General features: G+C 43.2%; 1 protein-coding gene across 1 annotated transcript; it reads right to left on the minus strand.

Moving 5' to 3' along the window:
• Positions 1–6,759: 6,759 nt before the first annotated feature.
• CCDC83 (coiled-coil domain containing 83) lies at positions 6,760–25,412 on the minus strand. Its single transcript, XM_062639195.1, has 11 exons — positions 23,896–25,412; positions 22,608–22,725; positions 20,557–20,641; positions 17,919–18,084; positions 17,173–17,340; positions 14,070–14,161; positions 12,864–12,932; positions 11,796–11,917; positions 10,730–10,803; positions 8,984–9,168; positions 6,760–7,011 (listed from the first exon to the last, which is right to left on the minus strand). The coding sequence occupies exons 2-11, from the start codon at positions 22,691–22,693 to the stop codon at positions 6,826–6,828; spliced, it is 1,233 nt and encodes a 410-aa protein (XP_062495179.1). The 5' UTR covers positions 22,694–22,725; positions 23,896–25,412; the 3' UTR covers positions 6,760–6,825.
• Positions 25,413–26,833: the final 1,421 nt, after the last annotated feature.

The raw sequence follows: 26,833 nt of genomic DNA on the forward strand, positions 1-26,833 counted from the left end.
GAGGTGCTTCTTTTCTTTATTTGCTGCTTAAAAATGTGCACTGATAACTGCTTTGTTTACTTAATAAAATACCAAATGTATTTGACACGTGCATATTGTGTTACAGGAAAGGCAGCGCTGCGAGCCTGAGGATGACCTGATCCGTACAACACCCTCCCGGCACTGCGGTAGCAGACAGCCTTAGCTGCACTGTAGTGAGTGGTCTCCTTAAGAGCCTGGTTCCTTATCACATCTGCTGTATCACCACCACCTAGTTTCTCCAGAGTATTCATGGCAATAAACTTGTGCTGTTTGGAACTGAGCAAGAAGCATAAATATGCCCTAAATAATTATGTAGGTATCTTCCCATATCTTCCAGCAGAAGGTGAGGATCCTGGAGAAGCTTCAGATGGTTTGCCAAGGCCATCATTGGCAATGAGACACTAGTTATTGTCACAGGGAGATGTGACAGAATTGGGACTTCCCTCTTCTCAGCTGAGGCTTGTCCTGAAGGATGTACATAAGGACACAGAATCATAGAATGGTTGGAAAGGACAGAACAGGGTTGGAAAGGACCTTCAGATCATCTGGTTCCAGCCACCTGCCATGGGCAAGGACACCTCACCCCAGACCATGTCAGTAGAGTTGAATTCTCTGAACATCCCATGATGCACATACCCACACTGGGGGGTTTCATACACAGATCACTGGACTCTTCCTGCAGCTGAGGCTGTTGCTGTGGGACTGTCCCACCAGGGCACAGAGTCCTTTCAGTTTTGGCTACCACTCAGAATGTCAAAAATGGGAATTGTCTGATTTGGGAGTCAGATGGGAAAAGGTGTCTGTGTCCTCTTAGGGTGCACAGTCCAGACCTTGTGTGAAAGATAAAGGTTAGACCTTCCTCCTGCTCCTCCACAGCCTGGTGTGACAGGTCATGATAAAAACATGCCAGCTTTGTCACCTTTTGGTGTGTGATGCTCCCCATGCAGTGGTTTCAACCCCTGCCTTGAGGTGACTGGCTGAGGACAGACCTGCTTGGTTAGTTTTGGATGGTTCTAAGCCCTTGGCCCTGCTTTTGTGGGGCTGTGGCCCCGAGCTCACAAATCTTGTGGGTATCAATGCCCTCAACAACCCAGACCACTTCCGCAGGGATGATGGATCTCCATCCGTTGCACATCACTGCTTGCACACAGTTGCTCTGTGTCCTATACACAGTTTCTGTGTGGGTGAAGCTTTGCTGATAAACCTTACTCTTGGTTTACTCTTCAGAGACAAACTGCTTTAGAATTTTCCTGAGGAAAATTCCCAATCCCATTTACTTTGTTCCTCTTGAAAGCATGTTTGCTTTCAGCAGTGCTGGATCAACACTCGGCTGTAGCTCGGTTTAGAAAGCGTAGCCACTAGACTGGTTTGTTTTGGGTTAGTGGCCATCTTGAATCAGGGGGATGTTATGGAAACCTGGTTCTCCTCAAAACTGAGTTTAAGCACTACTTAACATAGAAGAGCAAACTCTGGCTGGGAAAGCTGCCTGCTTTTTGCATGCAGTGGAGGATGGAGTGCTTTGTTAGAGGAACACGGTTCCTCGTAGAGCTTTGTGATGGAAACTAGCATATCACAATAGCTAAAATAAGAGAACCATATAAATAAAACAACTGGATTTACCTCCTGAGAGAATTACTCTTGCCAGAAGAACCTGAGCAGCTGGGTAACTTCCTGGGTTTTCTAAAGGCCCAAGCGTAGAATCTTCATCTGAAGGCAAATCTCAGTTTGTTTGCTGCTTCTGTTCTTTGTTCCAAAGTCACAAACAGAACTGTACCTCAGGAAACATGTAAAAGCTGTCTTTACCTCACTTTATGTGCTGTCAGCTGGTGGGTTCAGCCTCTCCTGACTGCTGAAGAGCCCTTCAGCAAGAGTAAATGCTGATGGAGGTGGCAGATTAACAAGACAATGTGAGGGGTAGTGAAGTAATGTGCCAAATGCAGAAAACAAAGACAAAGCATCAATGGGAGCGTGTGTAAACCACCCAAGAGCTTTCTCTTTGGCCTGTTGGCAACCTTTGGTCTTGATCTTTGCAGCTCAGTTGTGCTGAGGCAGAGAGAGCAGAAAGTCTTGATATCTCTTGCTGAATTTGCCCACCAAGAAATACCTGTGAGCTTGCATGTTCAAACAGGAACAGGCTCTGAGCTGGCCAGATCAGAGTGAGGGAGGAGAGAACATAGAGCAGGTTTCCCTGGAGGTGCAACATTAATGACACCCGCTTGGCACCCTGTTGTATCTGAAGGCTGGGTAAATACCACATCCATCTCACCTCTGGGATGTCTTGGGAGATGTCTTGCTCAAGATAACAAATCATAGAATCAACTAGGTTGGAAGAGACCTTTAAGATCATTGAGTCCAAATCAGTCGATGAGTTGAGTAAAACATGTTTCTTGTTTCTATTCTTGCTTATCTGCTGAGGGCACTTCCTGAGACAAAGATCAAAAGCCTTGGAACAAACCAGCTGGCTCCCTTACAAGTCCTGTGTGAGAGCTGATAATGGTGCTGAAAAGCTGTTGGATGCAAGCACGTGGCTCTGGGTATTCGGCAGCTGCAGTGTGGGAGGAGAGCAGGGTCTTGGGTTTGTTTTCACAGTGTGGATCTGGGTGGTAACTGCTCAACTTTCTACCACCAGCTAAGGCAAGTGCTCAAGTCCTGTTTTTCTAGAAAAGCATCATTTGATATACTTTATATTGTTTATTGACTTTTATAGCCTCTCGCTGCACTTTAATCACTAAAAGTGAGGAAAAGATCCAGCACCGTGTCAAGTCCCAGTTTTCCATGGCTCATTGGAGATGGATGGTGGACCATAAAGCATCATAGAATGGTTTGGGTTGGAAGGGACCTTAAAGCTCATCGAGTTCCAACCCCCTGTCACGGGCAGGGACACCTTCCACTAGAGCAGCTTGCTCCAAGCCCAGTCCAACCTGGCCTTGATATGGGAACGGTTGTTGGCATCTTGTTACCATGTCATGTCCTAAAACAACACTGTGTTTGGGGTAGTCTACCAAACACAAGCTCTGAAGTGTTGTATTACAGAGAAACATCCGTGCTTTTACAGTCCACTTAAACTCCAAGGGCAAGTCGTTTTCAGAGGAACATCCAGTTACAAAACATCAGTGGTTTGTGGCACTAACACCATCAGATTCCCTGTTCCTTGCTTGTCACTGCAGTGTAACTTTACAGTCCATTACCTTCTGCCTTGACCTTATTCTGGCAAACTCCTTTTCAGCCCACAGGAGCAGAGTATTTAGTAACTTGTCTCTCAGAAAGCAGCCAAACAAGAACAAATGCTGCAGAACAAGTCTCCTACCCTCATTTCCCAAAACATGCAGGTCTGAGCCTGTGGAACGTTTGCCTTGTTGTATAACCTGGCTGTGGTGGAGGCTGCAAACCTCTCAACAACCAGACCAAAAGTTAAGTATCCCGCATTGTTCAGCCTGGAGAAGAGAAGGCTTCGGGGAGACCTTAGAGCAGCTCCTAGTGCCTGAAGGGGCCAACAAGAAACTTGGAGAGGGGCTTCTGGCCTGTAGGGACAGGACAAGGGAGAATGGTTTTAATCTGATAGAGGGGAGATTGAGATGAGCTCTTAGGCAGAAGCTCTTCCCTGTGAGGGTGCTGAGGCGCTGGCACAGGATGCCCAGAGAAGCTGTGGCTGCCCCATCCCCGGCAAGTGTTCAAGGCCAGGCTTGGAGCAACCTGCTCTAGTGGAAGTTGTCCCTGCCCATGGCAGGGAATTGGAAGGAGCTGGATGAGCTTTAAGGTTCCTTCCAACCCAAAGCAGCCTGAGATTCTATGATTTACATTTTCTAGTATATGTAGGGCCCATCTCTTTGCTTATGCCTGTAATGCCTACGGGCAGGACAACATAAATTTGTACCTTCACCTCTTCGAATTGCTGTCCAGCCTTTTCCCATAAGAGGCCTGGGTGGCTGAGAGGGAGTTAAAAAGAAATGTGAGGCACACTAATTTGGGTATAAGCCACAGGCAGTTGCATGAGCCAGAGGGAGCAGCCTGTAGCAAAACATGCTTAGTGAAGTGTCCCAAATCCCCTTGATTCCTACAGGATCAGCATGAAGGCCAGTGTAAGTCTTTCATATGGGGAAAGCTGTGTCTTCAGCCACTGAGACATCTGGATTTGATGAATTTGTTACTGGCAAAAGCTCTCAGCAATGAGCAACATGTAAAGCAGAGGCTGATGGCAGTACACTGTGGCAGTACAGCCCATGCTTCCACCTCCTGTTCAAACAATGGGAGTGAGGGCTCACTACTGCAGTCAGAACAAAACCTACAGGGGTCACCCTTAAATCCTGTGTTATGAAATACCTTTAATTTAAAGTTAAGGAAATATGAGCATCACCCAAGTTGTGTATGTGTGGTAGTAAAAGAACTGAAGACCTTGTGATGGAACTGAGAAACATCAACCCATCAAATGCCTACAAAGCATGGTGGGGTGGTGTGTCCTACAAGGCTGCACCCCCTCACGTGAGCCAGGTTCCTGATTACCCCAGCACAGCACTGGTTTGAACCCCCTGAGCAACTTCCCTGTAGGGTCAAGCAATTAGATCCCATCACTTTCTGGTCTAGTCATGCAGGTAGGAGCTGCAGGGGATCATGGAATGGTGCAGTGCCTCACACCCATCACAGGGAAGAACTTCCTTATATCTCATCTAAATCTCCCTGCTGTCTTTTGGGGAGTGGGGGGAGGAGGACAGGCCTTTCTTTGACTGAAAAGCTGTTCAGCATAAGCCATATTCTATTTCTACAACTAAACCAAAAACTGAACTAAGCACTGAGCAGAACAAATCTCTCTTTCAAGGAAGCCATTTCCTGGGGCTTGCACTTCAAGAAAGCCAGTGTGGCTGCCGGGGGGTGTCTGTTGTGCTTAAAACATGACCCCCTTGCACACAGGCATCCCCATTCTCTGGCCACTGGAGCCCTAAGATCACCTCGCTTGCAGTAACTCAGCTGGGTTACAGCAGGGACTTGTCCAAACGCATTTAACTGTTTACTACATGGCAATGAACAAGAGATTCACTCTGAGGTTAAGGCTCCTTCCTGTACCTGTCTGGTTGTGAGCCTGGTGTCTGAGTAGCTGAATGCAGATGCCTGCTGGGCATGAGATTGCTTCAGAAACCAGAAAGGTTTGTGCTGAACTACAGGCTACACTGAGACAGGGGATAGATACAGGTTGTTTAAAATGTTGAAGTTTTTCAGACACTTGATTCCGAACAGCTGGTTGAGCCATCAAGGGTTTAAATCAGGTTGCTCGATGCTTTCACAAGTTTGTAAGTGGGAAATGCGCAGACTGCCTGTGCCTGTGGGACGCAGGACACACTGCATTGTGTCTGCCTGCAGGGTGTCCAGGATGTGCAATGAGAGTGGAAAAACCCCACCAAATCAATGCACTGAGATCATAGAATCACAGCATAGTTTGGGTTGGAAAGGACCTTAAGATCATCCAGTTCCAGCCCCCTGCCGTGGGCAGGGATGCCTCCCACTAGACCACGTCACCCAAGGCTCTGTCCAACCTGGCCTTGAACACTGCCAGGGATGGAGCATTCACAACTTCCTTGGGCAACCCATTCCAGTGCCTCGGCACCCTCACAGTAAAGAACTTACATCTAACCTTAACTTCCCCTGTTTAAGTTTGTACCAATCACCCCTTGTCTATCACTACAGTCCCTGATGAAGAGTCCCTCCCCAGGATCCCTATAGGTCCCCTTCAGATACTGGAAGGCTTCTATGAGGTCTCCACGCAGCCTTCTCTTCTCCAGGCTGAACAGCCCCAACTTTCTCAGCCTGTCTCCATACAGGAGGTGCTCCAGTCCCCTGATCATCCTCGTGGCCTCCTCTGGTCTTCCTCCAACAGCTCCATGTCCTTCTTATGTTGAGGACACCAGAACTGCACACAGTGCTGCAAGTACTGTGTTTTCATAGAGACCATCCACAAAGCAAAGGCAGCCTTAGACAGCATATTTGGCCAATTTTGAAATATATTTAATACTCTGATGATTTGTATGCTGCTTTTTTTTTTTCAATTGATTTTTTTATTATTTCAATGTATTTAAGTAGGGAGTTATGGAGATAGATAAAAGGCATTAAAACATTTAATTGCTAACAGTAGTTGAATTATACTTGGATACACTAGATTTGGCTTTAGCAGAGTATGAAGTATTTTGCAACAGTTGTACATTTTATGGCAGCCTGCATTTACCCATTCAGGGTCTTATCCAGCAGGCATTCCACATTTGACAGACTGCAAGGGGGGGACCACTTAAACTAAGTGTTAACTTGAATCCTTTGTTAGATGTATGTACAGCTACATGGAGTCATCAGACATTTCCAAAGAATATATTAAGAAAATTAGGAACATTTCCTATTAGACATTAGGAAGAAATTCTTTACTGTGGTGAGACCCTGGCACAGGTTGGCCAGAGAAGCTGTGGCTGCCTCATCCCTGGCCAGGTTGGATGGGGCTTGGAGCCACCTGCTCTCGTGGAAGGTGTCTCTGCCTGTGGAACTGGATGGAGCTTTAAAGTCCCTTCCAGCCTAAACTGTTCTGTGATTCTATGACTGAGAAGCCCATAAAATGTGCAAGAGCTCTCTCTTTGGTAAGGAAAGCACCCTCTCCATGCCCATCTGCATGCAGACATACATTGCATTAAACTTAAACTTGTAAATCATGATCCAGGCACTCAAAAAGAGTTCTCACAAAGCCCAGTGCCACATGCTCCTTGAAGAGCAGAGCAAATATTTAATGAACTGAGAATGTTACAGTCCCAGGTTAACAGCACAGCTTGTCTGTTCTTAACCAACCTTTTCTTTAGATAAAGCCCTGATCATCCGAGCTGTGATGCGCCTGTCTGATTTATGACCCATGCCGTCTTCTGTGCCCCTTCTGCTTGGCATTTCTTCTGCTTGTTCATGAATAGGCACAGCTTTTCCAATCACACACATCAGCTTTGTCTCCAGAGGAGCCAGTTCTAAGTGTTCCTTAGGAAGAAAGAATATTATTCCTGTGCAATTCCATGGAAAAGCAGCTTTCTTCAAAAAAAAAAAACAGTAATTTTCCTTTATAAAGCAATGGTGAAGATGCTGCCCTGGGGTTGTATGTTGGGTAATGTTTGTGTTAACAGGCTTGGTTTACCAGCCAGCTCATTTTAGGAGGCTGCAGCCCTAATGCCCTCCTCTTCCCCTGTGTGATTTCACCTATATCCCTTTCTCTGCAAAGCACATTCTGTCTCAAGTTCAGGTCTGTGGGAAGAATTAAACTAATCCAACAGCTCACTGCTGCCAAAAGAGAGAGCTCCAAGTCCAGCCACGTGTTTCCACCACGTCTGTGTAGGTGCTGGTCTTCTCCAAACCTCTGACTCACTTGTGTTGACTAACCCACCAGAAAAGTAATTCAGGAGGAGAAGAAAAGGCAAGTTTTGATGCTGGGTTAGTAAGTGAATCAGCTACAGGAAAGGCCAATGTGCGCTATGGATTCCCTAAGGGCAGGAGCAGCACCATATGGCCAAAGCCAGGAGGGGGAAGGAGGAAAGCTACAGTGCAACTATTGAATCACCTCTATTTAACGAATGGGTTCTTAATACTTGCTAATGCACCTCCACTGTCTGCAATTATACCTCCATTCCTGGGAATGACTCTCAGCAGCACCTACAGCCTTCATGTGAGGTGGGCTCTGCAGTGCTAACAGCAGGGAGAAAGAAGTAAAGCAAGTGTTCATCTCCCAGGGTGACACCAGCAAGGAAGCAAACATGTGGGGAGATCTGTTTTGGTTAAATGTTGTTCATTTCTCTGTATGACTTTTCAGGACAGAGCCACTGCTTAAGTTAGTCTCTGATCAAGGCGACAGGGTCATTTCTCTGAACACAAGTTGCAGGGTATTAATCAAACTAATGGCAGATTTCTAGGAAAAGAGTTGTGGGATTTTCTGTTTTTCTTTAAAATCCCCTAAACTCATCACTGAGTAAGTTTGAATTGAATATTCAAGGGTAAAGAAACCTGGAGAAATGTCTTCATACAGCAAACCCTGCAGTCTGCACCCTGTCTGTAGCATCTGCTTTACTCTACAGTAGAAATCTATAATGTAGAGCAATGTATTTTCTGAGAGTACTTAGTTTATTTAGAAATGTATCAAAGTTTTCAGTTCACTTCAAGGCCAGGTTGGACGGGGCTTGGAGCAACCTGATCTAGTGGAAGGTGTCCCTGCCTGTGTCAGGGGGTTGGAACTGGATGAGCTATAAGGTTCCTTCCAACCCAAACCAGTCTGGGACTCTGTGATTCACAACTTGAGTATAGAATCAAAGGCACCCAGGAAGCATCGTTTTGCTGCCTGGGATCAAGGATCTCCCAAGGCAGGTGCCATCACTTCTTTTGAAGGAAGATCTCTCTGCCTTGGGAGATCTCTCTGCCTATTTACATATAATCTGTACCTTTTTATTTTCTCAACCCCTGTATTCTGCACCCAAGAACACCTTTATCCTGTTTTTCTGTTGAAGTAATACATTCCTTGTTGACCCTTTAATGCTACTATGCAACACAAATTTTGAAGGACCATGAATGAAGTGAATGAGTCTGTGCAATTCACAAATGGTGACATCCAGAATTCTTTCTAGGGGGAATTTCACCCTGACACTCATGTATGCTGATTCCTAAGACACCAAAACAGTGTGTCTCTGGTACCAGAAATGCCCTAAGGTATCCAAACCATCCATATGATGCTGGCTGGTATGACACAGAACCCATGCTCTTCTGGCCCAGCATATGAAAGAAAAGGAGTGTCCTTACCACCTCAAATAGCACCATGTGCCTATGGTTACGCATCTGAATTGTACACTTGGTAAAAGAGATGGGAGTTTTTCCTGCCATGACACCAGTGGGAATAGAACCCTGCTGGCAGTAACTCATGCTCTGTACTGAAAGATGTGTCAGTGAGAGACTCAATTACTTGAATTCATACCTGGATATCTTTTCCATCTTCATAAAAGAGGCTGCCCAGGGTTGGAGTGAGTGGCTGTTCCCCTACCTCCACATCACTCTCTTGGGGCTCCTCAGTGTCTGATGTAGACTGAATCTTTGGAAAGGATTTTGTTTTCTGACAGGAGTCTGTGGCACTTCCGAGGCTTTCATCCCCATCTGCCTCTGCTGTTTAAAGAGAAGAATAATGATGTGTATGGAATTGTTAAGCTTTATGAAGACCAGAATTAATACTTGGTATGAGCATTGCCTGCAATCCTTAATGTGGCTTGGCCAGTGCAATGCAAAGAACAGCTTGGGAAGACTTTTAATTGGCTATCCAAGCCAAATGTGGAGTTTGCCTGGGACAAGGACTTGACTCCAGGTTACTGGAACAAAACCTTCTTCTCCCAGTAACTACTGTAAGGGTCTAGCAAAGGGAATAGAACTGAACTGCTCAAAATAAACATATATCCAATTCAAAAGCCTTAGTCAACATGTTTGCTGATGCCTGATAGTTCCAGAAAGGTCCACCTATGGCTGGAACTGGTCAGAACTTCAACAGACTTGTCCATGTATCCGTAAGTGTATGGCTTCAGTTTTTTCAGCTTAACTTTTTGATTTGTGTCCTTTCTTCCCCCCTCTTTCTTCTACTCACATAGAGATGTAAAATAAAACGTGATACTAAGGAATCCATAGAAAACACCCTAAACAGACAAAAACACTCACATGGTCCTTCTTGCCTAATGGTACATCCTTCTTTAGGGCACACCTACCAGAATAAGTGGAGATTTGACACAAATTGAGTACCGCTTACCAGGATGTTCAGTTCAGGCTGAGCTCTGTGTAGCTTCATCTGCTGTTGCTAGGGATTCATTCAGCATTTAAGTCCAGTGTGTCTCAGTGTCAGACTGAATGTAAAGTGCATGTACAGTGCAAATGAAAGGAGTTCAAGAGTAACCTCTCAGGGACAAGATACAATGAAGTTATGGTGACATGGATCAGTAAAGAATAGACTGGAGAGGGTCCAGAGAAGGGCCATGAAGATGTTCCAAGGACTGGGAAGCTATATGAGGAAAGGCTGAGAGAGCTGGGGCTGTTCAGCCTGGAGAAAAGAAGATTCAGGGGAGACCTTATCAGCATGTTCCAGTATGTAAAGGGTGGCTAAAAAGACAGAGGCCCCCTTTTTACAAGGAGTTACATGGAAAAGACTAGGGGTGATGGGGACAACTTACTCCTGGGGAGATTCTGACTGAACACAAGTGGAAAATTTATCCCAGTAAGAATGATGCCATTGGAATAATCTCTCTGGGGAAGGGGTGGATTCCCCAATGTTGGACACTTCTAAGGTTTGGCTGGACATGGTGCTGGGACATCTAGTCTGGGTCATGCTTTGCCTAGAAAGGATGGACCAGATGATTCTTGAGGTCCCTTCTAACCTGGGATTCGATGAGTCTGTGATTCTATGATTAAGATATGAATCATATCTTCAAAAGATAGCCAGTCCTGTACCCACATTACAGGCCAGGTCTAGATTCTACAATTTAAACAGCAATTTCAATTTTAAGACTGTATTACAGGTAGATTGTGGGTTTGTCTTCTTAAACTACAGTCTATCATTGGTGTGGTGCCTGCAGTTAAGTGGGAAACCAAGTGTTCATCTTGTCAAACATCTGTTTGATAATAAAGAAATAAAAAGCATATAAATCTTCAGTAACTTATCTGTTCTTAGAAGCTGCATGTGCTTTACCTGCATACTTGCTATACTCTACTGCTTTCATTCCATCCTTAAGAAACTCATGTGGCAAGCCAGCTGCAAGATGCCTATGGAATTAAAATATAAAGAAAAACTCATATTAAAGGCCTGAATTGGCTTTCTGAATTGTCCTGTGCAATGTTTTGGGGGGAGGACACCCTATCTCAAAGCCATTTGTTGCTTAACCACAAAGGCAGAATAGCGCAATGGTTTAAAAATGCACTGCAGGCAGCCAGGTAGCTTAGTGGCTAAAAAGCTGCTCTTTCTTATTCTTAGTGCTTCAGTTCAACTATGTCCATGAGACTAAAAGAAAACAAATGTTATATTCTCCAGTCAGTCCAAGATTCAAACCACAGCTGGCAGCTGTCACTTAAAAGCAGTCCAAAGTTTGGAGAGGAGAGAAAAATGGTCACTTCCTAAGACTTGGAACCTTTCTCTGCAATATGGCTGAAATCACTGGGCTGGGAATGGAAAATGGAGTTGGATCATTCCCATTGTTACACTGTGCTTTTGATACCATTCATGTTGGTATTCTGGGGTTAAATTAATATTTCTCTAGGGAACAAGATCATTTCAATACAAATAAACTAATACTACAGACACCTTTACAGATAGACCTATCCCAAAGCCTCTGCCTTACTCAGTACCAGGTCATCTATTTCATTTGAGATTGCAAAACAGCATTTATTTGTATATTAATCTTCATATCCTTAAACATTTTGCCAACAGAAAAGGGAAAATCTATTACTCAGCACTTGGTCCGAGACAATTACAATAGAAAGAAACTATTTCCAAGCCTCACTAAAAGAAAGTGTCGTTAGGTCTTAAGAGATTATTAAAGAACCCAGTTTCTTCCCTGAATTTTGGTATTGAGGAGGTTACAATGGCACAGGCATTCTTTAGAGAAACAAGTCCCACACATACCCAGTCAAATCCTGCTTGTCCTCAACTAGAAAACTTGGCTTTGCTGTAGGTGAACCCAAATAGATTTAAAGGTTGAAGGCAGCATTATCTTTTAAAAAGATGAATCACTTCTGAGTCTGTCAAGGCTTCATTTTACCTGGGTACTCCTAGATACTCAAGTCTGCTATCAACCAGTTTTGCCACTAGAGCGATATTTTCTTCTTCCAGGAGTTGAATTGAGGCTTTCAAATCACTCACTTCCTTTTGGTACAGCTTAACCTTTTGACAATGAAAGCAAAAATAATAGGATCATCTTAGAAAGGCTATACCCATTGTGGAAAGATTTCACAGTGACTATCTTAATAGCACATACTTTGCTATAACAGGCTGAGAAAGAGTGACACATTTTCAGGCAAGGGAAGGCATCTCTGGTTCTTTCACCCCTTTATTACAGCCATTTACTGCCACAACTCTCTCAATCAGAGCCACACATTTGGGCTTTGCAACCCTGAGAGCAAAACCTTCTCATATAGCCACATAGGTCTGGTAGACAGAAGCTCTGCATTTTTCTTTCTTGCTTTCACATCAGAGCTTGGAGAGAAAACCCTTAAAGACAATCTAGTTCCAACCCCCTGCCACAGGCAGGGACCTTTTCCACTAGAGCAGGTTGCTCCAAGCTCCATCAAACCTGGCCTTGAAAACTGCCAGGGATGGGGCAGCCACAGCTTCTCTGGGCACCCTGTGCCAGCACCTCACCACATCACAGGGAAGAGCATCTGGATGTCTAATCAAGACCTCCCCTCTGGCAGGTTGAAGCCATTCCCCCTTGTCCTATCTCTACAGGCTCTTGTAAAAATTCCCTCTTTAGCTTTCTTGTTTCAATACAGCACCCCCAGAACTTTAATGCAATTCAAATGTACACTCTCCAAATACTTAGATGGCTGGGACTTTACACTACAGAGTATTCCTATCTTTGTAGATACAAATACTTAACTGCTTGGGTGGGAAAACGATTCTTTCATTGGTGAACAGAGATGTTCATCTTTACCTTTATTCACCGCATACACTGTTTGCTGTTCAGGACTGCAGAGTAATTACAGGAAAATTGCTCTCCTTTTCCTTTGGAAGTCTTCAGAGGCTCATCACTGGAACCAGTTATGACTGTAGACTACGGCGCTTCAAAACTGAACTACCGTGATCAACTGCACACAAGTGATGCTCTTACCTCTTCTTTTAGCCAGCTATTCTCTTCAATTTCTCTGCAGCTGTCTTTGTCTAAGTATCTCACAGCATTCTGAGGAAACACAATTTGAGATCTCATCTGAAAGCTGGACTTTGACAGTGCTGCAGACTATACAGAGCCTTCTGCTCTTTTGCAGGAAACAACTAAGAAACATCCACACAACAGCCTGTAGCATCCCCTGAGAGAGCGCAAGGGGATTTAGTCCCCAGGGCCACATGTTTCTTCTCCATCATCCTGACTAGTGCAGTTTATATGTCAAGTAATTTACCAAGATTTTAATTTCCCATATTAAGATAGGACATTCCCTTTTCACCTAACAGGTTCTGCTATGTTCCCATTACTGCCCAAATATTCCTGTTTGCAGGAAATCAAAGCTTTAGCTATTAAAAAACCCAAGCAAAACCACAAATTAATCGGAACCGATATATGACAAATGACTTAAACATGCAGAGGTCCATGCTCATGAGCCAAGGATACAGTTACTGATGTCAGTAAGGGGAAAGGAGCAACTAGGGAGAGAAAATCTCCTGTAGATCACCATGAACACAGGCCTTTGGATTATATTCTCACATGATTGCATATACCAGCATTGAAGTCAGGGAATTTAAATACCTCATGGTCCCAAGCAATGATTTGTATTGAAGTACACTCTGCATTTTGTGAGTGTAAGAAGACCTCACCATAAATACTTTGCAGATCAGCTGGCTGACATGACTCAATATATATATATATATACACACATATATATATGTGTCAATAAACCTAAATTTTACTGCAGACTGCACTATTTTGACATTTTAAATGTTTTAAAGTAAGTTTGAAAGTACTTTTCAAATTGATGTATATTTCAATGCAGACAATCTCTTAGTGTATTAATTGTTGTTTGAAGTCACAGCAAAAGTGACCTGCTCTTGAGCAATTGAAGTCAGTGCATGGTTCCCCAGTTTCCCATACCTTGCTTGGAAAATGCCCTCACATCTATTCATTGTTAGTCTGATGTAAAACCAAAAGTACATGTGTGTATAACAATAACCAGTGTCATGTCTGGTAAGAAAATGTACATTTATTTTACTCTCAAGTTATTAGAAAAGTTCCAAGTCTTAATTCAAGTGAAAATAATTCTTAATGCAGAGTACATGAATCCTAACTATGATACAGCTAGCACTTGTAAAAAGGCAGAAGGAATACCTCAGGGGCCTGTTCCTTAACTAAGTCCATGTGCTTCAAAACCAGTCTGGTATTTTCTTCTTTCATTGCTTTCAAAGCATTTCTGTAATATTCTTCAAAACAAACAAAAGAAGGAAATCAGAAATCATTATTTGACATCCATTTCTCCTGACATTTAATAGATAAACTGGAATTTATCAGCCAGCATCACATAGAAACATAGAATGGTTTGGGTTGCAAAGGACCTTAAGATCATGCAGTTCCAATCCCCTGCCAAGGACAGGGATGCCTCATCCTAGACAATGTCCCCCAAGGCTCTGTCCAACCTGGTCTTGAACACTGCCAGGGATGAGGCTGCCACAGCTTCTCTGGGCAACCCATTCCACACCTCACCACCCTCACAATAAAGAAGTTCTGCCTTATATCTAACTTGAACTTCCCCTGTTTTAAGTTTGAACCCATCACCCCTTGTCCTACCACTACAGTCCCTGATGAAGAGTCCCTCTCCAGCATCCTTGTAGGCCCCCTTCAGATACTGGAAGGCTGCTATGAGGTTTCCACACAGCTTCCCTTCTCCAGGCTGAATTTGTTTAGCTTCCAGCTCTAGTCACTTGCTATTTAATTATTGCATCCTTCCCTTCAGTTGTTTTTGTGCTATGCAAAACAGCCCCCTGCTGCTTGGGTTTTCTCCTTTTGAAGGAGTGAATGAGATTGTAGTAGTTTTCTTTGAAGGAAAGCACTTCATACTTGTTCCAGAGGCTTGAAATTCAGCCTAGCTCTGCACTTGTGTTGCAGACAGCCTATTGCAGGCTTGGCTGTAAATGGTCATGGACCCACTGTGGAGTCAAAGGCTGTCAAATATGAAAGGTGCATTAGTTGTGCATTAGTTCTTAATTTAACATGGTAAAAGCTGGCCTGCCTTAATCAACCTGCCATCTAGACTTCATTCATCTAGAATGAAATGAAAGTACTTACAGACTATTATTAATTCATCTTTTCATTCTTTCACACAGCTAAACAACCTGATCTGTGATGGGAGAATGCAGAAAAGGAGGAACTCTTCGCATATACTTACTGTTTTTAAGGAGGCTATTTGCCTTAATTCTCACAGCAACACTGTTCTCCCCACACCTCACGTAAGTGTAGGGCACTTTTTTGTTTCTTCTCCCCTCCAGCAATTTTATTTAAACTGTCATCACCAGACCACATGAACTGTGCCAACATCAAGCCCTACAGAGATAGAAACCTCTTCACTTATGCTTATTTTATTCCATAAACCTGTTACACATTTAGGGAGTGAACAAGCCCAGTTTGCTGCTGCATCACTCTGTCAGCTTGTTAGATTTATTTCTCTTTGGGTTTGGGTTTGTTTTCTTTTTGATAGGCTGGAAAACTGTACTCCCCAGCCACTTTGTATGTTAGATTTTAGGAAGCTGAGTAAAATAGACTGCTAACATCCAGTACTGGCAGCATCATTCTTTAGTATGTTAACTAGGCAACTGCTATATGTACCTCTGTAACAGTCTTTCTATAAATACACTTCCATTTGACCACAAATTGAACCCTGTGACATGCAGGTCAGACAGAATGTTCCTATTGGCTCATTCTGGCATTCTATATAAAAGCCCATTCTCTTTTTAATTTCATAGCTCAGCAGCTGTATAGAAAAGTTTTAGATTGATTCAGAGCATGGAAAACACATAATGAAAAATATCAACCTCTCCTGAATACAGACATGGATATCTGACAAGCTATCTGATGATGTAGAAAGCACAGTGCAGGTCTTAACTGGGATCAAATATGTTTCAAAAGACAAAAAGATATCTGGCTCTTATCCACAGTACTTGATGCCTGGTAATGGTTGGCACAGAATATACAGAGACCCTTAGAGCAGTGTCACTGCCTGTTACTACCAGCTGCTTGGCTGTGGCTATGCATACTGAGAGGGCCATAAAGGAGAAAAACCAAGACATCCTTGTCGTGTTGGAAGCATGGGATATGTAACAGCAAAACTATTTAAAAGGTTTTAAAATAGTGCAGTAGTAAAGAAACCTTTGTGAAGCACTCAACAGCAGAATACATAAGCTCTCAAGTTCATTCCACTGTTGTGTCAGTATTGAAACAGTTCCCAGCATTTGTGTATGTCTGTAGTGGCAGTTTTGCAGGGCCTCATGCATGGGACTATACAAAGCTCAGCCCACTGGCACAACAGCTCCCTCTACTTGTGCATTTCAACCATGCTCAGCTGAAAAGACTTCCAAGAACGAGCTCACAGCACTTTCCCATCGAAAGAGTTTTCCACATGTGAAGTGCTTGGAGCATGATAAGAAGCAACAGCAGCAGAGTCAACGTTTTCAAGCATGACTGCTGAGGGAGTCCTATGTGTAGGTGACCTCAATAGATGTAACTTATATTTAGAAACCTGCTGTCCTTCACAGGAACAGTTTTTAGAAATGGGCTGCCTGTATTTGACAAGGAAGTTGTCAGGAGACAAACTGATCAGTTTCTTGAAGTGTTCATAATTCCTGGGACTTTGTTTCTTTAATAAAGGGACTTTCACAGAGAGAGAGGGAGAAAGAAAGAGAGAAATAGATAAAAAAGAGAAAAAAAGAGAGAAGAGGGAAGAAATGGAAAGGGAAGGGAGGGAGAAAGGAAAGGAGAAAGGGTAAAGATGAAAGGAGAAAAGAAAGCAGAAAGAAAAAGGGAAAGGAAAGGGAAAAGGAAAGGGAAAGGGAAAGGGAAAGGGAAGGAAAGGGGAAAGGAAAAGGGGAAGGAGAAGGAGAAGGAGAAGGAGAAGGGAAAGAAAAGGGGAAAGGAAAGGGAAAAGGGAAAGAAAAGGGGAAAGGAAAGGGAAAAGGGAAAGGAAAGGGAAAGGGAAAGGAAAGGGAAAAGGAAAGGGGAAGGGAAAGGCTTTCCATTTTATACAATTATGCAGCCCTCCTCAGGTACACTGTCTTGGAAAACTTCACAGAAATTATCAGAATATGACCTCAAATTACATATATAATTTAATTGATTTGGACAAGTAATATACAAAAAGCCTCTAAAATTTGCTTTACACCAGCTGTAAAGCAAGTGTTTGCAGCTGGTAACTGACCAAAAATGTTTACAGCTGTAAACCAACCTGTAGCTCTGTGGAAATCATCTTTGACTTCTTTAATGTCTTTTTCCAGACTCATAATCTTCTTAGCTTCTATTTTACTTCCTACATTTTTATACTCCAAGCAATCATCTTTCTCACTCTGCTTTACTGAGATTTTTTGGTTGATTTCTTCAATTTGGGAGCGCAGATCTATGAAAATCAGAATAACAAAAGGCAGGTTCATTACCAGCTTCTTGAACTGATAGTTTGTAATTCTTACTTCATTAAAATCTTTAATAAAGGCACTTTCAGTGGGATTGGAGAAAGAAGAGTGCTTCTTCTACCCCACAATACATTACAACACGATGGCCTCATGCAGTGTCAAGGGCCACCATCATTGCTGAAAACAACTTGATCTTCTGCCAAGGAGAACCAACAGTTCTCACTGAAATGTAACCAAATGCACATGTGTGTCCCACAGAGAATCACAGGGATGGTAGCCAGGGCTCTAAACAATAAAAACTGGTAATTTTTGCTGCCCTCATAATCTTCCATTGGAGCCATTGGGTTTTCATAACTTGCCACTGCACTTGCACAGTGGTCTACATCACTTGGAAAGAACAGATTTACTTACAAACTCTCTACAGTCTCATATCACATTGAGAGAGCTTAATTTTGGGGCGAAAAGCTCTATGCTTCAACAAGGAACTTGAATCTTGATTTAAAATACAAAAAGAAGTACTAAATCCCAAGGGTGTCAACTGCAACTTCCACAACTCACAGCACACCTTCCAGAAGTTGTTCTTTGTCCTTAACATACTGCCATGTTGCTATCAGCGACTTCTCCACATCATCCCTAGTTACAACCTCCTTATTTCGTTCTTTCTGCTCTTCGTCTATTTGCTCCAGTAAGCGCCTGATGCGTGCTTGAAGTTCCTTCTTCAGCAGCTCATGCTATGAAAGAGCAGAAGAAAAAGCATGTATAAAACCAGTTTCAAATTGGTTTTCAAAGTGACAAGTGTAAGTAGTGAAGAAAAGTAAAATCTGACCCAGTGCCAGGATGCACTGCAAAACCACTCGGCTAAGTATCTCCTCATCTTGGTCCTACAAGGATGCTGGGGAGGGACTCTTTATTAAGGGAATGTAGTGATAGTACAAGGGGTGATGGGTTCAAACTTAAACAGGAGAAGTTTAGGTTAGATATAAGAAAGAAGTTCTTTACTGTGAGGATGGTGAGGCACTGGAATGGGTTGCCCAGAGAAGTGGTAAATGCTCCATCCCTGGCAGTGTTCAAGGCCAGGTTGGATGGAGTCTTGGGTGACATGGTCTAGTGCAAGGTGTCCCTGCCAATGGCAGGGAGGTTGGAACTGGATGATCTCAAAGTCCTTTCCAATCCTAACTGTTCTATGATCCTATATTCAAAAAGGGTGGAGCAGAAGGAACAGTGTGCAAGTCTCAGAATTTTCCTCAGTCTTGAAGACTATTACAAGGAAATGGAGACAAATGACTGCTGGACTTGGTGCAGAACATCAATAGTCAGATTCTTTCTGGTACCCTTGTAGAACTCCTGTGGGTCAGCTTAATAACTATTTATTTGTAGGAGTTATTTACTTCACATTCATTCTTGATGAGAATGTACCAACTTCATGTAGAAATGTCATCAGTCAAGCAGGTCACTTTCATATACCCATAGTAGAGAGTCTTGTAAAGAGCTGAAATTAATTATACTGACTGATTCCACAACTGTGATTATAACCCCTTACCATGGCCCTCTCAAGGGGCACTCAAGTTACATGGTCAGTAATTTCAAATATGTTTGCTCTCAAAGGATACCATAACTGTAACAGTGACTGTTCAGTACACAGTCTCAAGCATTCGTCACTTCTGGATGGATGAACTCTAAACCACACAATATCACTAAGGAAATAAAGGATGGAGCTCAAAGAACTGTCAAAACATAGGTAAATTAAGCAAATAGTACTTCAAGTATGCCCTGAAGTACCTTGCACAACCTAAAATACGAAGGAGTCCTTGTGAGACCATGAACTAGCAGCAAACTGGGGGAAGAACCATAAGAGACTTCAGATGTCTGCAGGGAGAAGAGCCAAATGATACTTCCACTGATAGTTAAGGCCACAAATGAAACACCATCCATGCTTCAAGACAGAAAGTAACGCCAAGGAAAGCTAAACAGAGGTCTGAACAGATACAGGGCAAGTATCAGCATAGGAAGGCTAAAGAGACATTTTTCTTGCTATAGGAAGTGGTGCAGCCTGCAACAGTGTTCAATCACATAATCCAGTTTAAGGATTTTTGAGCTATTTATTTCATTGGGTAACTATATATCTACTTTCAAAATTCACTGTCTCAGTCATCAGATGCCATATTATGGTTCTTTATTTAAAGTTCTTTATATACTGTTCATATATACAGTTCTTTAAAGTGTCACTCAGGTGCCATCAATAGTCACATAACCTTGTTCTAAAACTGACCCAAACCAAATCTTAATCCACAGGAAAGTGAGTCTTCACCAAGCAGTGCCAAAAACTGCACCTCGACAACTGCATGATACTCACTCTTTTGCTCAGTTTTCACTGTAACTAAGTTTGCAAGAATCAGTAAGCTCTCATAGAAACCTGTGCAATTCCATGACCTCAGAAATGAATCAAAGGTCAGCAAAGCTCAATACTTGGTTAGATCTGCTGATACTACTGACAGAAATGAAGTTAATACTGTTTATTCTTTGTATGCTGAAATATTGCAGTATTGTTTAAAAAGGCACATATGAAGATACTGCTGCACAGTGACCTACTGAAAGGGGGCTGCTGACCCGTGTTTGCTGCAGAGTAAGATTAAATACTTAAGTAGTTACTGAGGATCTCACATGCATTGATAGAATCACAGAATCACAGAACAGTTTGGGCTGGGAAGGACCTTAAAGCTCATCTAGTTCCAGTCCTCTGCCACAAGCAGGGACACCTTCCACTACAGCAGGTTCTCCAAGCCCCATCCAACCTGGCCTTGAACACTGTCAGAGATGGGGCAGCCACAGCTCCTCTAGGCACCCTGTGCAGCACCTCACCACCCTCACAGGGAAGAACTTCTTCCTTATATCTAATTTAAATCTAGATTGGAGAACACCTTCACTGAACTCACTTTACCTGAGTGCTGTGCCCTATTCTGCAATGCTCTACTCCTGCAGCTCCTTTTTTGCATATTTAGGACATTTATGCTTTACGTCGCATTTAATTCAGATAACACTTTAACTTTCAGCACTTCCTAACTCTAGTTTCATTGACTGTAAGAAATTCACTGTGAGGGCTAATTTTAGTCAATGTAGTATTAGGCTTAAAAGAATAAAATTGAATCTGTGAGTTAAAATACCACATATAAAATGCACTGGGAGAAGGATGCATGGCCACTTACTCTTTCATAATATTCTTTGTTCTTTTCTTCCAGTTGTTTCAAAGCAAGCAAAACCTTATCAATTGCTTCTTCTTTTGCCTCAATTCTGCAGAAAAAGAGTAAAGAGACATCCTTATAAAAACAGGAGAGGAATGTTATTTAAACTAGGTTAGATGTAAATACAACTGAAATGTTTGTGTATCATATTGCGACTCACCTGGGTAGATACCACTGTCTGCTTACTACACATAAAGAAATTATTTCCCATATACATCTAGACCTTCATAGAAACAGAATCCCTGATTATTCTGTTCCTTTGTAACCGCTAGAGAGGATTAAGCTGGTTTCTTCTCTCTGGGTGCAGTTTAGCTGACCTATCACAGAGGTCTCTTTCAGGACAAGATGGTTTGTGCTCCAGAAATATTTACTTCTCTACTACAGAGGCAACTCAGTCAGACACAGCTCAGCTGAATCCCAAACTGGAGAATTCAATGGGATTCAATTCTTCTGGAAATGTGGCTTGTTGAGCTTCATAACCTGCATTTGTACACTAAGAAATTGTCAGCCTTTAAGAAGCACTAAGGGAATAGGGACTGCAGCCTGAGTAGTATCCTCTGAGTATGTTTATACATTTTTGTCAGAGAACTAGCTTGCTGCTTTCACAATGTTCATAGACTACTTGTCATCCTCTTTGCCACAGCTGTAAAATAAGCATTTTTTTTTGTATTCTCTCTTCTAGAATGAGAAACACTGGTTTGCAAACGGTGTCTATTTGCAAAATTCTCTATAATCTTTCCCTCTAATCCTAGAATTCATTCACCAAATGGCACAATAGAGCAAATACTACAATTACCACAGTATCTTTTACTGTTTCAACAGCTATTTTTCCTTGAAGTTTTGTTTTGGGGTTTTGGTTTTTGACCCCTCCCTATTGTATGAAGTTATTTTAAAAGAAGATATTTTTTTCTTGGCTAAGTTTGAATCAGTCATTGAAGGTTACTAGATTTGCATCCTCCAGTGCCAATAAGTTCCACGGTATCCTTCAGGTTTTCCAATAAGTACAAGGATATTAGTTAGAGACACTAGAGCAGAGATATGTGGATATGGCTACAGCAAAAATCTATCACTCATTAGGCAGAGGTGACAGCTTGGCCACACAGTGTTACCTCCTAAATGACCTGCCATTTTAAACCATTTCTGTAGTTAGAATACTGCTATGGTCTTCATTTCTGCAACGTTAATATTTTCCATGAAGTGACAGTCTGTATCCATCACCTGGTTAATGTAAGAAAAATTATATGAATACAATTTGCTATTTTCTCTGATATATATTGGAGCTTTCCTCTTTAGATTATAGTGCTATGTTATTTCTCAGGTGAAAGCTACAAACCAGTTAGACTGATGATACTGTTTTTCTCAACTCTGTGTAGCAGATTCCATCTAGATGATTGAAACACCCAGAAGCAACACTCCACTACCACAGTTTTGTCAGTCATCGATAGGATGTTACTAAGGAAAGTAATTCATGGGACTGTTGTTCCTAACCAATCCTGCAACAGTAATCTGTACTGGAATTGCAAAATAACAAACTCCCTACAGAATCCATGCTTCAATATACAGAAGAAAAAGCAGGAATGAAAGTTAAATAAATACTACACACTTGATAATTCCTAAAGCAAAATGTGACAGATTCACTTGTATGATCCCTGAAAGTGTTCAAGGCAGTGTTGGACAGGGCTTGGAGCAACCTGGTCTAGTGGAAGGTGTCCCTGCCTGTGGCAGGGGGTTGGAATTGGGTGAACTTTAAGGTCCTTTCCACCCAAAGCCATTCTATGATGCTATGATTATGCTGCTTGTTCAGTCAAGTGTTACAGAGGAGTTACAAATTATAGAGGTGAGGACAGAGAGCAAGAGGGAAAGAGAAGAGAGAGGAAGAAAGAAAGAAAAATATAGTCAGTCAGCTCAGGCTCTGAACTGGAAAAGTTGTCTTTGTTATCTGCTTTATCCATTCACATATTCTATATCAATTAAAAGTTAAATATCTTAAAAAAAATAAATATCTTAATTCTTACTGAAACTCTAGTAAGGATTCTGGGACAGCTGATTCAGGGTCTGTAAATTGCTCTTCTGGTTTCTCCTCTTTCTTCTTTTCTTCCATGCTTTTTGGTTCACTTGTGCTAGAATTTAGACCTAAAAGGGAGGTAAGAGCAAGCAGAAAAGAAGGAAAAATAAAGAGAAATTAATGATTTCTAAAATGTCATATGTTCACCAGACTTTGTCACTTGTGACAAGTTCCTAACTGTTCTGAAATAAACAAAACAAGAGAGGGGCTTTTTGACAGCAATAATCCTGCCCAGGATAGCACTCGGGCCCTTGGTTTTATGACATCCTGAAGTGTTGCCCTGAATTGGAGAACAGTGGCCTCTGTCACTAGTTACTAGGTTTTACATTCTTGCAAATCAAACAAGCAGTTGTTCCTTTTCCAGTCCTTTGTCTCTGTTTCTTTATTAGGCTTCTTTTATCGAGTACCCTTGTTAATATGCATCTCTTTCCCTCTCCTTCTGTTCTCCTAGCACTATGAATATTTGCCTTTCACTGCAACTCAGTTTTCATTGTCAGAGCTGGAACAAAACCGCTCTCTGAAGGGCTGTGCATGTCAGCAGTATTCCCTGGGCATGTTGTCACAACTGCCAACCTCAGGATTCCACTGACAATGAACAGTTCTGTAATGGAACTCGTAGCATATATTATATAAAATAAAAGTCACAAAAAAAAGGGCATTTATGAAGATTACTCACTTTTAGTGGTCATATGATCAAATGCCAGAACCAGATTAGTTCATGTAACATGGGAGGTTTTATTACTAAATGAATATAAACATTTTACGTAACCTGTTTTCATATTAAACTACTTTTCTGCCTTCAAATTCTGCTTTCTAACAGTTATCACTCTAATAGCTAAAATTGAAAACAACTAATAGAATAACTAGTAACTAAAGTAGTAACTGTGACTAAATACAACAGGCTGGATACTTTTCCAATTTAAATGAGCCCAAGGAAACAGAAAAAAAAATCCATGGAAAGCCACATAACAAGCTTGCCAAATCAATGTAAAATCAAGGGAATGAAGTTAAAGTGACTATTGACAGATGCACTCTAATCCATAGGCTGGCCCTGAAGCAAGGCAAGGTCGGCTTTCTGTATCCAAAATAACTTCCTACCCTAGATGAGCAGTTGATCCTGCTGCTGAAACAAGTGAGGGGGCTGAGGGCAGTAAGCTGTGTGGCACAGAAAGGTGTGTAAGAGGAATGCTCACTGTGAGGCAGCTCTGCAAGGGAAGTGAAAGAAAGGGTAAACATACCTCGGAGTCTATATCTGCATGCAGCTCCTCACACCTTGGAATATCTTTCTTGTGATGTTTTATCCAGAAGAATTTTACTCCCACTCTGCTGGAAACCTGCTTGTGCAGATTTTACCTGTTCTCCTGCTGAAGAGAAGTTCACACTCAGGGATAATTGCCTAGAGCTATTAATCACTGTCTTTGTACCTCCTGCATATTTATATCACTGATACAGCTAATTCCATTTGCAGAAATCTGAAAACTTCTGACTCCCACCAGCAATACCTTGAACTTCTGAAACATTCCAGGTCAAAGTTTTAATAGTTGCTACACGTTAGTAAAATGTTTTTACTGTGGAACTTCAATACCATCACCAAGTGACTTAGTAAACCTGACATTTACCAATCCAAGAAGAAATCCTTTCCTACCTGAGCATCCACTTGAGCCTGAAGCCATGTTAAGTCCTTAATATTTATACACAACCTTTGCAGATACCAATTCAATACGATATTTTTCATGGAACTTTTAAACATCCTAAACACACAACTGTTGTAAGATTGAGATGTTAAAAGTAGGCCAAGTAAATTAAGAAAAAATAACTCAGAATTTTGGTACAGGCTGTTTGCTAAAGGAATTTTGGTACTTGGCTTCCACAAATCCCCTTAAAATTCCCAGCCCAAATGCACAAGTGCAGGATGCATTCTTTAAGTATAACAATAAATCTGTCATTCTTCAGCACAGAATTAACTGGACTGGTATTGATTCATTTGAGCATTTACTTTACTGATTTTCCTCAGAAATGTAAGATCAGTACAGCAATCTCTGAAGAATTATTGTTGTTATTAATAACGATTTTTTCTGTCCCTTACAGTAAATGGATAATCAAATCTCCTCCCTAAAGCGGGCACTAACTGAATCAGTCTGAGCAGCAGTACTTTGAAAAGGTTTTGGGTTTTTCTTGGCACTCCAGCCCCAGATGAGCTCCAGTGATGTATTTATTAAATTCTTCCCGTACAGGGAGCAACAAGAAAGCCTCCAAGCTGTACAAGGCAACAAAACCATACTCTAATAACAGATTTGCTGGATTTTGCAAGACACCAAAAATACATATGAGAGAAGGGAATGTTTTTTGGGGGGACCGAGCATTGTCTGCAGATTTAAACCATTGGCAGAGCACAAGATCTATTTCTTCTCCCAAATAGGTTATGACAGATCCCCATTATCACTACCAGCACCTTCACAACTGATAACTGCACTGCCAGGACATCCTTAGAAGCAGCAAGGAGATCCCACATACACTCACATTACTCCCTTGTATCTCAAGCAGCTGCCACTCAAGTAGCCTCCACTCCCTCAGTGCCCATCAGTAATTACCTCAGCACCCTGCAGCCACACCATAACCCCTTCCTGGTCTTCAGAGGAGGCTAATGATTCCCTCTGCCCTCAATCCCTTCCTACGCAATCCTTCCTGCATGTCCCTTGCATTCCCCACTGCCCCCTTCATCACCAGTGACCAAACACTTCACAGTGGCCAGAGCCTCCCTGTCCGCAGCCACCAGACCCCGCTGCCGCTGTCACCTTATACCCAAGCCGCCGTCCTGTGCTATCCCCTGACACTCTGAGCACCCACGTGCAAACAATTCCCTACACAGTCAAGCTCTGGAGTGTCTCCCCTCACCCTACCACCACTCACATCCAAGCCTCCTTCATGGCCCTCAGCACCCCAAGGCCTAAATTGTCACCACTGCACGTTACGCTGTCCCTACTCCCGGTCCCTCCGAGGCTACACCGCCCCGCGTCCCCGGCTCCCACCCGTACCCCGACAGCACCCACACGCTGTCCCGGTCCCCTCGAGGCCCCGCCGCTACCGGTGCCCGGCCCGCACTCAGCCAGGCCCCGCCGCGCTCCGCCCGCAGCGGCGCCAACAGCCGCCGGTCGCCAAGGCAACCGGGAGCCTCGCCCCGCCCATAGGCGCGTTCCGCGGTGCAGCAGCGCCCTCTGGCGGGCCGCGCGGGATCTGCCGCCGGGGAAAGGCCCGCGGAAAGAGCGCGGCTCAGCGAGGAGAGCGCGGTCAGCCCAGGCGACAGAGCTGTGTGCGGGTCCTGGGGCTCCTGCACACAGAGCAGTGCCAAGGGCCTGTATATGCCCAGATGCCCCAGATTTTTCCCTCCTTTTTCCCCACCGTTAGCTCGTTTCCTGAGTATCCCATAGCAGCTCTTGTGTAATCTGAAAATCCTCTTCCCTTGCACCCCACCATGTGTTCCACCCCACAGCCAACGATCCCCCCAAGCCTGTAAGCTGATGAAGGTCCTTTGGGACAGACCTGGGAATGGTGGCTCCTTCAAAGAGGGCATTTGGGCTCCCTGACATGCCCCTGTGCATCTGTGCTCATTTGTGTGCGTGAGGATGAACCTTTACTGGGCTGAGAGATCCTGTGATGGGTTTGGGAGCAGACGGGCAGGGTGATGCTGAGACTTCTCTGCATACAGTTGTTCCTCAGCCTTCCTTTGTGTGTATGGAAAAGAGCCTTTTATCACTTAACCTAACAGTGCAGAGGGGTCTACAGGGGAAGAAAAGAGCTTAAGGCCCAGGAGGCAAACAGAGGATCTAAAGCAAGAGGTGATGTGGTCAAAGACACCAGCCAGGAAAATATCAGTACAGTAATGGAATCGTAGAATCACAGAATGATTTGGGTTGGAAGGGACCTTAAAGCTCATCCAGTTCCAACTCCCTGCCACAGGCAGGGACCCCTTCCACTAGAGTAGGTTGCTCCAAGCCTCTGTGTCCAGCCTGGCCTTCAACACTGCCAGGGATGGGGCAGCCACAGCTTCTCTGGGCACCCTGTGCCAGCGCCTCAGCACCCTCACAGGGAAGAACTTCTGCCTAAGAGCTCATATAAATTGCCCCTCTGTCAGTTTAAAGACATCCCCCTTGTCCTATCCCTACAGCCCCTCTACTG

The sequence above is a fragment of the Pezoporus occidentalis genome, unplaced genomic scaffold, assembly GCF_034315485.1.
Source record: "Pezoporus occidentalis ecotype Australia unplaced genomic scaffold, CSIRO_AGI_Poc_V1 ctg6, whole genome shotgun sequence".
Lineage (NCBI taxonomy): Eukaryota > Metazoa > Chordata > Aves > Psittaciformes > Psittacidae > Pezoporus > Pezoporus occidentalis.